The following is a 16013-nucleotide window of genomic DNA, read 5'->3' as shown; positions in this document are numbered from 1 at the left end:
TGATAACAGCCTCAAAGAGAAAAATTTGGAGTTAATCTAAGAAAGTACTTGCTAGTAACTCCGAGGGCCTTAAAACTGATACAGATATCTTAAGAGTGGTAAATGCCATTATTAAATTTATTAGTAATGAAATTTCCTTCATTCCTTTTCCAGCATTTATAAAACCATTTTGAATTAATAATTAACATCACTGTATCAACTTTTTATCTCATTATATAATGATTACCACATATAGTTAAATTGGAAAATAAATTATAAATGCCCTGTTCCTTTTGTTCCTAAGAACTGTGTAAATTTCACTAAGCACTCTTGTTGCTTCAAACTTTTTTATATATGTTTATAAAAATAAAAGTAAAATTACAATGTCTTCCTCTTAAATGCAGCATTTTCACTCAAGGTGCTAATACATTTTTAAGTAAAAATTATCCATTTTCCCAATTATTTTTCTGAGATAAAGCAGGCATTTGATTAAAATGGAAACTGATATATTAGATCACTTACAGAGTCTGTGGAAATACTCAAGTACTGTTCACCTCCTACTCAATCAGGGCTTGGAGTGTGATATGTGTAGAAGGAGTGTGTAAAATGACACAGTTTGAAAATCAACCAAACGAAGAGCATACTGGATCTTTGTGGAAAAAAAAAATCCGAGAAAAAGTACACTATGGAAGGCAGTGTTGAGGACAAGAAAACTTTCATAATTATGAACTTTATTTTTATTTACTATGCCAACATTTTCAGGAAAGAGACTTTACATCCAGTTTTTATAACTCATTTTACAAGCAAATTCTAATATACAGTATTTACTCTGGTTTTTAAAATCAATGGGGAAAACAATACTGCAGGTATTAAAGACTGTGGTGTTTTTGTTTTTAGTTAGTAATGACTTAGAGACTTCAAATTTGTAGGGTCAGTATTATTTTGTTATGGTGACGCTCTAATGAGGAGAAAGTGGGTAGCTTTTCCCCAAGACATTTATAATATATGATGTAGCTTTAATTAATAGCATAGTTGTAGATTGGCACCCACAATCATCAGCATTTATCCAAGTGTATTCTTTCAAATTGCTGCAGCAGAAAAACTGAAGGGAGGTGTGGAAAGAAAATTAGAAAATATAATTCAAGCATCAGAATGAAGAAAAATTGCAAGGCCATCATCCTCAAGGAAAAACACCAGGGATTTGTATTATAGCTTAATTAATTTTAATGTGTGCATAGGCATGCAAACATAGCCACCTGAACTAATGCATAACATGGAAACTACTGTGTAACAAGGAAGAGTAAACGGAAACTATGCTGCAGTCTTACTGAACTTCGTTGCAAGCCTAGCTGGTGACTTCAAATTACCTCGTCAGTGCCCCAGAGACCAGGAAACCATCATGACAACTCTGCTTAGAAACTGAAAAGTACACTTCTGTGTCTGTAACAACCATCTATGCTACAGGAAGACCAGAAGTGACAGCTATGGTGGGGGGGGATCATGTTCTCTTTGACACACTGAGTAAAATACTTAAGGGTACCATGAAACATTCAAAGAACTTAGTGCTTTAATGAGTAAAGTGACATGCTGAGGATATAATTCTGTGAAAGGCTGTACTTCAAACAGCAACAATTACAGAGAAATTCATTTCAACAAAGAAAGCCACGCCCAAGAGGCATTTTGATATTTCAGGCACAACTCCAAGCAATTAAGCTTATTTAAAGTGCAAGTCTGATACTTTCTCTCATTATTCAGATTTTTACTTGTTAAAATACTTACTAAGTTCCCTAACGCCTATATAAATACAATGAACAGTAGTCTATATGCCTGAAAATATTGCACAAATTAAAATGAGACTCCAAAAGAAAAATGCTAGAGGGTCTCAGTTATTAGAAACATTCTAAATGATATAACTATATAATCCTTTGTTTAATGCCTTAAAATCATCTGCACCTGTACTGATTAACTCCTTAGGCCAAGCTTTCTCTAAAGAATCTGATATACATCCATCCCATCAACAGCCGAATGTCTAATTCTACATGCTCTATTACTTTTCTCACTCACAAACGTGAAACTTAACCAACCCCCACAAAACTTTTTCTTCAGGATTTATAATTCATATACTGCAGCCATCTTCACCGAAATCACAAGAACTCAGAAAAAAAGTGATCTGAGTTTTATGTAGAGGAGGATTTGGCACAGAGTTGACTTATAGAAGCACTAAACAGAGATCAAGCCAAATCTGAGAGTGATCCCTGATTATTCAGGTGAGTTACATCCTCACCTCATTTCTGACTTAATTGCCATGGAGCAGTTTTAAAAGAAATACTCATGCAGTTTTTAAAAGCAAACTGCAGGCAAAACTTGTTTTGTACAAGCATCCTAGATTTTTTTTCTCTTAAATATATTATGCTTCATTATTACATTGCTGAGCCAAGACTGTGGCTCAACAAAAGCACAGAGAAGTTGATAAACTGATGGGTTAATATTTCTATAAATTCATCAGGAAGAAAAAATAGAGCAGGAAAAAGACTGGAATAAACAAATTGAAGGAGTCAACATTTTTATATAAAAGCTATTTCCCTCAGACTAGGGAGTCAAAAACAAAGTAAAAGTTTTGAACTTTTCCCTTAAAGGACTACTTGTAAATAATGTTTCACAAGAGTCTACACCAACTTCTAAACAAACCAAAAACCAATTTATCAATGTTTACTTTAGGAAAATATAGTGTGATAACATCCCATTTGCAATATGAGATCAGTTATCTTTCTCCTTCAAGATGATACACCCATGTACCCACTTATAGCTGCCAGCTATCACTTCCTGTCTCTAGGAACAAAGAAGAGCTTTGCTGATATGTCTGAGTACTTTACACTAACAGTATCTGGACTATGTGAAAATCTTTCTGAACTTTAGTGTTTCTCTGACAAAAGTGCTGCTGAATGAGACTCTGGTACTAGATTTGTGTTGCTCACCAGTTACCAATCCAAGAATGATTTTCATATCCAGTGAATGGCAGATTCACTTGAATGGTCCTCTGGGAGGTAAGGGAAGACTGCATCAAAATGACAGTAAACAGCTCTTTCAAAATTTCCACTAAAGCACTTGCTATTGTTTTTCTTAAAAAGGGCAATTTTGCCAGTGAACGTTTTTAAAATGAAATCCTTAGAATTTTGAGTGACTAAGTTTTTGGTCATAATCCCTTATGATACATTTTTGGTCAGCTGATCACAACAAAAGTTGACTTTGTAAAAGGTTGTCTGAAAAACATTAATTCTAATTAAAGCAGCAACAGGTGAACAGCCTCAAGATGACATGATTTGGGAGAACAGAGGGCAAATTTACTGAACCATCTGATGAGTGGCCCGCAGCATGATTGGGTTAGAGCATATGGTCCCTTGGCGGTTCCCTAGCTACCTTCCTAGAACATTAGGATCACCTTTAATACCTTTTAATAAAATACAATGTCCCTCTCCAATTCTATTTTTCATCCCAAATCTACTTCTCAAGAAACTGCCATTCAAACACACTAACATAAAAGGGAAACCCGGAAAACTCTAAAAAAAAAAAAAAAATTGAGAATTTCAGCTTTCTTAAGATAGTCGTACTTAAGTTTATAATTATTCTCAAAATATTTTAACGGTTTTGCTATAGAAAATAGTTTCAATCCTTCTCTGTGGGGTATTTATAACTCATCAAAGTTTGTGCAAACATTTCAAGTCCATTATTCCAGTCTTCAGATATTAGCAGAAAGTCAATAAATATAAATATCATAATTAAGATTTAATTTAAAATATAAGCTGTGAAACCTTAAAACAGCTATCATGGATCCAGAAGCCTATAGGATTCGAAACAACTACCAGGAAAACTCTAGCACCAACAACACATGTTACAAAATGAATACACCTTCAGGTATAGGCTTCAAGATATAATCCAAGCTTTCCAAAATCTATGGAGTAACAAAGTCAAATACAAATGGTGTGTGTCTGTGTATGTGTGTGCACACGTGCACGCAAAACGGAATACTAAAGCAACATATAATTGGCTTTTATATCACAGGAAACATTTTTAGCCAGCAGAGTTTGGTAAATAAATAAATACTGAGACTAACTGGCTGATACTAGCAAGGAAAAACAAAACTTACATAGACTTCCCATTAAAAGCCTGATCTCTTTTATTCATCACAAAGCTTTTGCATAGACCTTTTAAATACACAAATCACTGGCCAGAATTTTACTTATAGTCTACCATCTTCAATTATCACCATATCTTTAGATAAAACAGTAACCATATTCACAGGAGGGACAAGTGAAAAAGGGTGAGGCTCTAAGAACCACATTTAATACAGACCTTAAAAGGACTAAATGAGCAAAGCACGTTTCTTGCCTGCTAAGTGGAATATTATGAACTTTCTGATGTGCAGAGAGATGGATAACATGATTAGAGCCTTCAGTAGGCCTCTGAAATGGGTAAGCAAACTTTTGTGTTTACCTGAGACAAATATGCTCAAATGCCGTGTACTTCAACCAGGATAGAAAATGGAAGAGCCAAACTATTAGAAGCTTCCACATTTTAATTTTAAGATTTGCAAGCTTTCAATGGAACCTCCATCATGGTAGCAAACTGCACATAAAGCTATTACAGAACAGATTGTTTTTTAAAAAAACAAATTGGCAGGTGATGGCTACGCACTTAATGTATCTTTGGTTTAGGAAGACGGGAGTATCGATTAGAGGCCAAACAATCCCCAGAATTCAAATTGCCATTCAGATTCTGCATGATTTCTTTTCTTCTTGTTAGAGGCCTTGGGATGCTTGTCTTGGCCTGGAAGTTTTGAGGCTCTACTTGGGAGCTGCTTATTTGTTTTTGTCTAAAAGAGCCAGAAGGGGGGCGGAGCTTAGATGCTTTTGGATTTGGATTACTTGCAAGATTTGTTTGACTAGATGTTGGCTGAAGTTTTGATGAATTCCATGGTGTGGTTACTGATGACTTTTTATAAATGGGATTTCTACTTGGAGATGATTCAGAAACTGGAGGAGGTACCAAAGAATTTGAGATGGATGGCTTAAAAAGCGGTAAGGACTTGGGCTGGGATGTGTAGCCCTCCAGTGAAGACTGATTTCTTCCAACTCTCTTAGTCTGGTCTACTGTACTTGACTGCGGAAGCGTCTGAAGGGAAGTAGGTACAAATTGCATGTCACTAATTTGATTATTTGCCGAATGATAAGGCTCTTGAGCATTCGTGGTCATGTTCAAGTTTGCTTCAGAAGGTGTACTCTTCGCCACATCCTCAGCGAATAGTGGGCTTGAAGAAAAAGGCCGGTCTTCCAGATCACAGCTGCTTTCTTGTTGTAAGCCGTGTGTAAAGCTTTCATCCAGATGTGCCACACTCTGCTGTATGCCCTGGACGGTGCACTCACTGTGGGCCTCGATATGCTGCGGCTTTATTAGTTTTCCCTGGGCGTGGTCTGTGGGTCTGGGAAGGCTGCTGGAAGGCTGTAGTACTTGAGGCTATTAAAATTAAAAACAACATTAAGCAACAATTCATTTTACAAATGCCACTCAGAATTTATGTAAGTTCCAATTAGGCTGTGTTGATACTTATGTATTAATATGAGAAGTATGTGGGGTTTTTTAATAGAAAAATAAACGGTAATATTCAAGTGAATTAATGAGACACATAAAAGAGTGATAATGCAAACAAAAAATGATACAGGCAGTAAACACTAAACAAGATTTGAAATCAAACAGGGGAAAAGAAAAATCTTAAAGTACTTATTTATTGTACAAAAAAAAGATTTCCTGCCTTGATTCATTAAGTATTTAAAACTTTGTATGTAATATAGCTTGGCAGAATGATTTCTATAGCACTTTGCTTTAATCTTCAAAAAGCATAGATAAAACCTGTAACCATTCAGAATATTACCCATTTTAAAGACTTTATTTTTTAAAGGAAAGCTGTATAACACTTCAATTTATCACACTTGGCCAGAGAAGTATTAATTTAAACGTGTCAAGGTGCTGTACTTCTATCAAGAATTAAAAATATAAGCAGATAAACAAGGTTTAGATTGATCATATTCTCTGTTGATGTGAAATTCTAATTACTCAAACAAAAACGGGTCAATACACTTAGCTAATACTAAGCTACCTTTAACATTCTCGTTGAAAAGTTTCAGAACAAAATGTTTTCACAGCTTATTTGTTCTGTCTCACTGCCATATGAGGGATCAAGTAAGGTTCTGGTAAATGGAAAACAGCTACCCTGTCCAAACTGAACATTCATTTAAGATTTAAAACAATTACTCTTTTGAATAACAACTGAGAGTAAAACGAATGTGAAATTACCTGTAACTTGAACTAAAGCTGAGAAGCCTATAGTAACAAAATTCTTTAGGCCAATATGCCTCACACACACTTCTTTGAAGCTCACTGTGTGATTATATTCTACATAAATCAGGAGAAACATGCAACTTCTATTACTCTTGGGCGGTCAGTAAAGAAATATGAAACTTAAAGTTATCTTTCGATGGCCCAGATAGTTAGAGTATATGGGGCAGAGCCTACAGGTCACATCCTATTATAAGGTAAGTTGTTATCAATGTATAAACACAATACACATCATTTTCTACTAAATAATGTGGATCGAAAATATAAAAATGTTTGCCAAAGGGCTCTGAAACATAGACTTTAAAGGGTCAGCTTTAAAGTCTTTAATAAAGCTTTAAGCTTTAATAAAACAAATTTTTTGCTACACTAATGCAAAAAAAAATCTACATAGTATCTCTAATTTCTCCAACCAAAGGGACAAATCTATTTATACTACATTATTCATGTTTTGTCACTTTTTCATATCCCTGGCCAGTACTAGATGATGGCTGCTGGTGCCAAGAGTCAGGCGAATGGCAGGGTTAAGATAACTGTGAGCAAAGTTTAATGACTTGTAGAAGGATGGCTGGCCAGGATGATATAGGGCCAACTGGCTATTTTAAAAACAGTAAAATCAAGATAATGACTACTCAAAATTCATATAGAATATTACATTAACTCTTATTTTAGGGTATTAAAACTAATAAGCAATCTCAGTTTCTTCTTCAAGCTAAATGTCCTAAACTTTAAAGTTCAGTGGGCACAATAAATCACCACAGAGATGAATAAACTGTCCTTCAAGAAGGAAGGTACTAAAATCACCAGGTAATGACAATTAGTTGGGATTCCCTAGGAAAAAAAAAAAAAGACAGTGCCAATCATCATACATTTTAGAAAGATTAGTAAAAATATAGAGCAGGACCATATTAAGCAAACCAAAAATCTACCAAAAGGGGAAAAGGCAACCAAAGAAGGCAAAGGTACAACATCAAATGGTTGACTGAAATGGAGATTTACTTTCCCTTTTTACCTCTCTTCAAAACATTCAAAAATATCAAAAGATATTCTAATTTTGAGTTAAAAATCATGAAGCAACTTAAGACATTTGAAAATATAACAATTTAAAATGATTATTGTAATATGCCTATTGCTAGTAAGAAAAAAAGGTATAAGTATCTATCAGCTCAAAGCATAAGAAGGTATGATTTCCTAATTAAGTGATAAATTTATCATTAAGATAACCAACCTCCAGAAAAGGGGCACTGTGAACTATAGATAAATTACCCATTTGCACTGATTATAGTAGTCCCCCCCCTTATCTGCAAGAATATGTTCCAAAACCTCCAGTGGATGCCTGAAACTGCAGAGAGTAATGAATCCTATTTATACTATACTTTTCCCTATACATACTTACCTACGACAAAGTTTAATTTATAAATTGGGCACAGCAAGGGATTAACAAAAACTAATAATAATAAGAGAACAATTGTAACAATAACTGTAATAAAAGTTATGTGAATTGTGGTCTCTCTCAAAATATCTTATTGTACTGTGTTCACCCTTCTTGTGATATGAGATGATAAAAGGTAAATGATGTAGGAGTTGTGACATAGCATTAAGACTACTATTGATCTTCTAATGGTATGTCAGAAGGACAATCATCTGCTTCCAGATGGCAGTCAACAGCAAGTAACTGAAACCACACAAACTACAGAAACCAAAACTGTGGATAAGGTGGGGGGGACTACTGTACTTTGATTACCCAACTGCCTACTGCTTATCAGAGAACTAAATGGAAGTACAGCAGGAAGATGTGCTGCATGTATTAAATGCAATAAAGCTCCATATCAAATATTGAAATAGGAAATAATCAGGTTTTTAAAAATAATAAAATTTTGAGTCTTCTGAGAGGAGTTAGGTTGAACAGTTATACAAAGATGCCTATCACTTAAATAAAGTGAATAAATTAATGGTTTCTAAGTGCTTTATAAATAATGCAGATTTTGTAGTTTTAGTAAACATTATATTTTAGTGCTGTGATCTAATTTCCCTATTCCCAAATAAATGTCGTGATTTATTATTTATTTGGAAACTAGTTTGGAAATCAATTCCACTACCATAAGAAGAAAGTCTCTCAAAGAAGATAAAGAAATGACTACAGTGAGGACCAAAAAAATGACTTCTCCTAAAGGTGGATGACTGTGTAGAACTGCTTGCCCACTAAAGACTGAATTGTCATTAGTTACCTGCTGGTGACTTAAGAAACACGCTGCCTCTTAACCTCTAGTAAATAAAGCAAAGATGCATTCTGATGGCTTGCTGCTTGAGGCACAGTTTCCCCCAAATTCTAAAGCCTCAACTGTATTAACATAAAGTCAAGATATTAATAATTCTTCTTGCCTATACTCATTACTGCTTCTATGCTGTCAGATACCTTTAGAGTATATTTTAGATAAATAAGTGAGATCTCATATTCTCAGAGATAATAAGACGAATAGGAAGGAACATCAAAGACCATTCATTTTTTAAAGGTCTAAAATATATCGTGCATTGTACTAGGTATAGAAAAATATGGAGCTGAATACAATGCTATTCCCATGGAACCTAGAGACCTAGTGAGGGAGATAGGTAAACAGATGATGACACCATGTCTCAAACATAACGACATATGAGAACAAAAAGGAAAAATATGCATTGTAGAGGTCATAGAAGGCATACAAGAGTTACAAATAATCTAAAGTGAGTTTTAAGATGAGTTAAGAATTTGCCGAGTAGACGAGAAGGGAAGAAACTTCAGGGTAGAGAGCCAGTACATGCTAAGCATAAAGGCAAAAAGAGAATATGCTAAGTTCTAGTAACTTCAAATTGTTCGACCGAATTTGGAGATCACGGTGTTGGTGGGAAAGCATAGGAAAGGACCAGATCATAAAGAAACTCTTATCTGACTAAGTGGTTGTGACTTTATGCAACAGATGATGGCAGACACTGATAAATTTTAAACAGAGGAATCATAAGATCCAATGTGTATTTTACAATGTTATTTTAGTGGAATTAGTGAGTAACACACAGGAAGGGTGATTGTAAGAAGCATGCTATAACAGCCAGGATGATAAATTAGAAGGGTCTTAAATCAATATACTTCATGAAAGCAAAACGAGAAAGGATTGAAAGATTTTTTTAAAGGTGGTCAGTTAAACAGCTGTTTGGAAGGAATTCAAGATGAGTTACAGGTTTCTTCCTTTGGAGACAGATGATGAGGTACTAATCTGTACCCCAAAAAAGTTGTCCACCAGCCCATTCATTTCATAGCCTCAGCAACCCAAAAGACTCAAGAGTGCAAAAAGAATCCTAGCACCTACTTGGGGGGTGGGGCATACTTTAGGAAACACCATGTAGTCACAAATAAGTACAGCATTAGCACTCCATCCATGCTATTTACAGAATGGTTGGTTTACTGAAGCTTTAATATGTGAATGCATCCCCAGACTTGACGAGCTAAGTGCTTCTAAGACTCAGTAAGTTCATATCTTACTTTAGTTAGGTCCATAAACCTTATTAGCACACCATTCTGAGAATTCTCAGAAACAACGGTTATAGGTCTCAAGGTCAAGAGTGCCAGAGGCACTACTGGGTACCTGTGCAAGTGATTGGTAGGATCTTCAATGATAATCTTAAATGTCTATTTTGGGCTGCTTACAAAGATAACCAGAGATATGAGCTCCTTACAAGAATGTACCATGCTTTGTTGTTCTTGTAGTTGGTATCCCTAGTATTTGTCACACAGTAAGGATTAAATATATATTTTCTAGACAAATTAACAAATAAATGAAATTAGTAAGTGGTATATTCCAAAAATTGCTTCTTTGGTAATAAATAATCAAAATGATACTTCCCTCTTAGGTTAGTGATACAACACTAATAACCAAATAAAAACAAGTTAAAAAAAAAAAAACACTGATGAAAAGGATATCTTATAGCAGAAAAAAAAGTTTTCTTTAAGTAAATTTGGGGTTAGCATAATGATTAATGTTTAGAAGGGCTGCAGGAAGAATTATAATTTAACTAGGACATAGCAACTCTCGTGACCTACTAGCTAAGCTACAAATATTTTTTCCCTGGAGATCGACATTTCTGAATGAAGTAACTTAGGAAAACTGTCTTAACAAGCATTCAACTATTTTCCATTTCTTATCCTAATAATTAAATATGATTATGCATGTAAAACACATAGCATACAATCTGTTAGCATATCAGAAGTGCTCAATAAATGTCACCGATGATTATTAAAAGGTGTGAGAATGAGGAATTCAAGCCACAGCCCTTTTATAACTGGGTTTTGGAAAAAAAGGGGGGGGCAAGATCTATAGCAATATAATAAACTAGTTGCTATAGAATAAGAGCTTTCTAGGCTTCAAATAAGTAATTCGGTAATGTCCATTATATTGAAGTGTTTTAAATCCATAGCAGGCGTTTCTGATATGATACAGAAATCAAGGTTCCTCAAGTACCTTCCTGAAGATAAAACAGAGCTAGGACATGAAAGGCACTTCAAAGTATAGAGAGAATTTATATATGGCTATATGGAGGAGCTAGTACAATACAAAACTGAATCACTTAGCTTTCGGAATCAGACTGATCTGGGTTTGAGTTTTGACTCACTTACTACTGATGAGTTACTGAGTAAATTATCTTACTACTCTGGGATGGAATTTCATAACTTATAAAATGAAGATGGGGCGCCTGGGTGGCTCAGTGGGTTAAGCCGCTGCCTTCGGCTCAGGTCATGATCTCAGGGTCCTGGGATCGAGTCCCGCATCGGGCTCTCTGCTCGGCAGAGAGCCTGCTTCCTCCTCTCTCTCTCTCTCTCTCTCTGCCTGCCTCTCTGCCTACTTGTAATCTCTGTCTGTCAAACAAAATAAATAAAATCTTTAAAAAAATAAATAAATAAATAAAATAAAATGAAGATAATAGCACTATTTACACTTCACTGAATTGTTGTAAATAATAAATGATAACATGCATACCAAAGTGCTTAGTATAGTGCCTGACACATTATAAATACTTGAGAAATGCTACATTCTGGGCTCTGAGAGAACAGCATTTCCCTTCTTCCAAGGGTAAACAATCAAACACGGTTTGCATGTAAGCTTGCATATGTGATCTCTAATTATCCCAAGAGCCTCAGTGGGAAGTACTGTCTTATTTTTGTAGATGAGTAAACTGAGATTAAAAGAAATTAAGAAACATATCGAAATTCACATACCTGAGCAAATAGTAAAGCCAGAATTTGAAGCGACAGAGAATTTAAAATGCAGCACTAAAACTTTATTAATTCCAATGAGTTCACAGACTTTCAGAATATGCAGTATAGCAGGATGATTATTTTAAAAACTTAATGGGCAAATTCAATACCAACATTCAGGTACTAACTTTCCTGGATAATACCCTATGTCTTTCTCAGCTGATCTATCCTACACAAGATGAGACCCAGAACCAAATTCAAGCCACACTATGCAGCAGTTATTTTGGAGTGAAAAATGTTTCCAAGTGACCTACTGGAGGAGATACACTGAACAAAAGGAAAGGCAAATTAGCATTCGTCACTGAGAAAAACTTCACCTTCAGTCTTTCCCATCATTTCAAAGATTTCTAGCATTAGCATAAGAAAAAATACTCAAGCAGTTTCTGTAAACATTTTGTTCTAGAATTACCAATGATAAGATGCCAGCTAGAAACGTCAAATTCTGAGAAAAATATGTCTAAGTGTGTAAGGTAGAAAGCAGGAAATGTTCTAAAGCATAATAATGCTACTGCATAGCAGATATAGGAATTACTTAAAATTATTTTCTTGGTACATACAAGTTTATTATTATTATTACTAAATACATTTTAAAGGCTAAAAGGAAGATGGAAATGGAGCCATCTGTAACATGCCTGTATTTTCATGCAGGCTCTGACATGCATCATGCAAACTGGAAAAAAAAACAAAAACAGAAAGTGACTATGAGGAAGGTGGTAGGAAAAAATCTGAAATTGTACTGTACCACGCTTTGTCAGAGAAGTAATGGACTAACTTCTCAACTCCTTGCCAATAGCATAATGGGAGAGCAGAGACAAGAAAAAGACAGGACAATGGTGTCAGAGACCACACACAACACCAAGGAATTGCCATGACTGGGTATCGCAGCCAACAGTATTTGCTTAGCTTTTGTTGTGTTTTTCCAGGCAATATTATTTTATTTAGTATATTTATGTGAAATGAAAACATTTTAAATAAATTTAAACCTTCCCGCTAAAGAGGTTTGCAAGTTAATATAAATATTCATAACCACAGAACAGTATATGTAAAACTTCTCACACTTAAAAGAAATCATTTGAAGAATCTTACCAAATAAAATACTGGAAGGGTTTTGACAATTTAATATCCATACTCCAAAGATCTAAAAACGTTTAGCCACATGTAATCCCTTACAAAGCAAGTAGAAATTATTTCTTTAATAATTTCAGAAAGCTTTGCACATTATAAACTAAATACAATATTTGTTTACTTTTATTACTTTTGCTGCATTAAAGACCAATTAAAGTATAATCTGATCTTCATGTATGTCTGTCTTAAATACGATGTTCTAAATTAAAAGCGAGGCTCCACATATCACTAAAAAGATGGAAGACATGACTGGATTCCTAGTATAAGTAGATATGAAGAATTTTGCTCTGTAATTCACATGAACCCAGTCACTACTTCCAAAGTTTTCTGGAAACCAGGAATGCTCTTTTTCCTCTAGATCTCAGAATGATGTCTCTAGATCTCAGGAAATTTAGAAAAGATAACTGATTGACAAGTAGAAATTATATATAAACAAATTCTGAGACAAGGAGTTCAATGGCTTTTCTAAGTTGATCACTTAACTTACTTAAAAACTATCAAACCAATTAATATTGACTTAAGTAATAAGGATTTATGACCCAGGCACAATCAGTGTGAGATGTTTAATTTTTCATGGGTCTTTATCTCTAAAACATAGAACCCATTAGCATTTAACCTCTGGGACTCAGAATAGCTCAGAAAACAAAACTAAACATCATAAATAGTATTAATATATAAATAATAAATAGTATATATAAATAATAAATAGTACTACTCCATTGCTGTGACCAATATGCATGGTATATTTATCCAGAGTACAATTTTGCAGGCATTATGGTACAACAGATATGGCTAACAATTCCACAATCTACAGAGCAGGTTGTTATAAAAGTCTTATGCAGAAAACAACAATTGCTGTGTTTCTCATAATGACAAAGTGTCCAGTGAAACTGGTTTATGGGACAGCCTCCTGGACCATGAGTTTAATGCACATTTCTAGTCAATTAATCAATGACTAATAGCATTTGAAATTAGCTATAAAAATGGACAGAGTATCATATTCTGTATTATTTGTTCAGTTTTTCAGTTATCCTATTTTCCATTTCACTGAAAATATTTTATTTTTATGAAAAGTCACTCCCAGAGCTAATTTCTCATTAAAGCACTGAAGCTAATGCTACCCTTACATATAAAATTGATTAAAGTCACATGGGGGAGCCAATCAGATTGAGCCACATTAACGTACAACTTATGAACATGTTTGGCAGTTCAACAGTACATATCGAGTGCTTCTAGAAAGTGCACACAGCCTTTGATTAAGCAACATCCTTCTAGAAATCTACCTAAGAGAGATAGTGATACTGATCTATACACAAGGATAAATGGCATTGCAAGCATACCTCTATTTAATAGGGAAAAATAGAAACAACATCAATGTCCAACAATAGGAAAAAAGATTATAGTATAGCCACATAATATTATTATCATGTACCTATTAAAATGATGCTTTCAAGAAATATTACTGTTTACAATAATGTTCATATGATACTATGTGAAATAAAGCAAAACCAAAAATTAAGAAAATATGAGAGTATTATGTGTTTCAAGAGAAAGCACTATTTCATTCAACTTTTATCTGAATTTTAAATACACTCACATGTGTGCTGGGCTATTAAGTAAATAGTTTCATTTAGTAAATACATACTGGATGGTGAAATAAAATGAATTTTAAGTGTCATTTGCTTGTGAAACATCCTCAGAGGCTTATAAGAGAAGGAGGAGGATATATGACAATGTAAAATTCTGGGTGGAAAAGTTAGTTATTATAATATAAATTTAGAAATCAGGCAATACTAATGCTACATCAAGAAACTGCTAAGCTATTAAGACAAGTAGATGCACTTATGTTATTTTTGTTGTTTAAAAACAATTTTTGTCTCACCTTAAGTTACTGCACATTAAAGGTAAAAGTTGATAAGATTTCTAAATTCTTCCAATCAAGGTGTTAAAGGGCAAATTTAATAGTCTTTTTAGGCATGACAAAAAATAGGTATTATTTCAAAATACAGTTTTTGAAAAGTCAAGGTATTCCTAAAAGTATATGCTCTGGCAAGAAGTGCTACTTGAGATTACCATAAGGGCTTTTTACTTGTCAAAAGCAATTATTTTTGTTAAAATTTCCTACTATGAGGTAGGTTATCTATCATTCCTAATTTTATAAAATTGGAAATAAAAAAGACTAAACTAGTATTAGTTAAGTCAATTTGGACAAAAGCTGAAATCAGGACAACAAGAAGACCCCTTCTACATCCAAAGGTAGCTATTTTTAACCCAGAGAAAAATTTAATTTGAAACTGGAAGACAAGCATTGTCAAGTTGAGTCTAGTAATATACTCAAGAAAAGAAATGGAAGTCAAAATTTCATAAGGGAAAAGTATATAAAGACCAGGATTTTCCTTTTTTCTCCATTTTTCTGGAGTTATTCTTAAATTCAGCAAGAACATCCTAGGCCAATGCAGCTTTCCTGAGTGACCAGAGCTAAACACTCCCTGCAAACGTTAATTATTTCATTCTCCACATATCCAGAACAGGCTATCTCATTAAGCTGGAAGGTCTACTATTCCTATAAATTAAAAACAAAAACAAAACCTTAGTGAAGCTTGCCTGACTTTTGTCTTTAGAAGAAAAGTCAGCATAATCTCTTCCAGTCCCGTCCATGTTGCTACAGGAAGAGATTATGCTGAGTGAAATAAGTCAAGCAGAGAGAGTCAATTATCATATGGTTTCACTTATTTGTGGAGCATAACAAATACCATGGAGGACAAGGGGAGTTAGAGAGGAGAAGGGAGTTGGGGGAAATTGGAAGGGGAGGTGAACCTGAGAGACTATGGACCCTGAAAAGCAATCTGAGGGTTTTGAAGGGGCGGTGGGTGGGAGGTCGGGGTACCAGGTGGGGGGTATTATAGAGGGCACGGATTGCATGGAGCACTGGGTGTGGTACAAAAACAATGAATACTATTATGCTGAAAATAAATTTAAAAAAATTTAAAAAAAAAGAAAAGTCAGTTCACTTATGTTGATGTTCAAGATGGCCTCAAAAAAGAACTTATTAATAAAACATTATAATAAAGGGGAACTCTCTTCACTATCTACCATCACTTATAGAATTAACCTCTCCAAAACTCAGCCCTAGGAATCACATACTAACTAAACATGGAAACAAATATTACTTAACTAAATATAGTTTTAGTGTAGAAGGGGGAGATCTATTCCAAAACACTATGAAAACCACTGGATT

At 34.4% G+C, this 16013-nt stretch overlaps 1 protein-coding gene across 9 annotated transcripts in view; it reads right to left on the bottom strand.

Moving 5' to 3' along the window:
• Positions 1-677: 677 nt before the first annotated feature.
• CCSER2 (coiled-coil serine rich protein 2) overlaps positions 678-16013 on the bottom strand; it is a 190455-nt gene continuing 175119 nt past the window's right edge. For 5 of the 9 annotated variants that reach the window (XM_045083573.1, XM_045083572.1, XM_013063135.2 and 2 more), the window contains one exon: positions 678-5490. In XM_045083573.1, coding sequence (XP_044939508.1) covers positions 4672-5490 — 819 coding nt within the window. In that variant the 3' untranslated portion in view covers positions 678-4671. Of the gene's footprint in view, positions 5491-12392; positions 12433-16013 lie in introns of all 9 variants that reach the window. The other 4 variants (XM_045083574.1, XM_045083576.1, XM_045083575.1 and 1 more) reach the window with 2 other exon arrangements.

Source organism: Mustela putorius, unplaced genomic scaffold, assembly GCF_011764305.1.
Source record: "Mustela putorius furo isolate JIRA1106 unplaced genomic scaffold, ASM1176430v1.1 tig00000698_pilon_pilon_pilon, whole genome shotgun sequence".
Classification (NCBI taxonomy): Eukaryota; Metazoa; Chordata; class Mammalia; order Carnivora; family Mustelidae; genus Mustela; species Mustela putorius.
This window is presented reverse-complemented; position numbering and strand designations above follow the sequence as displayed.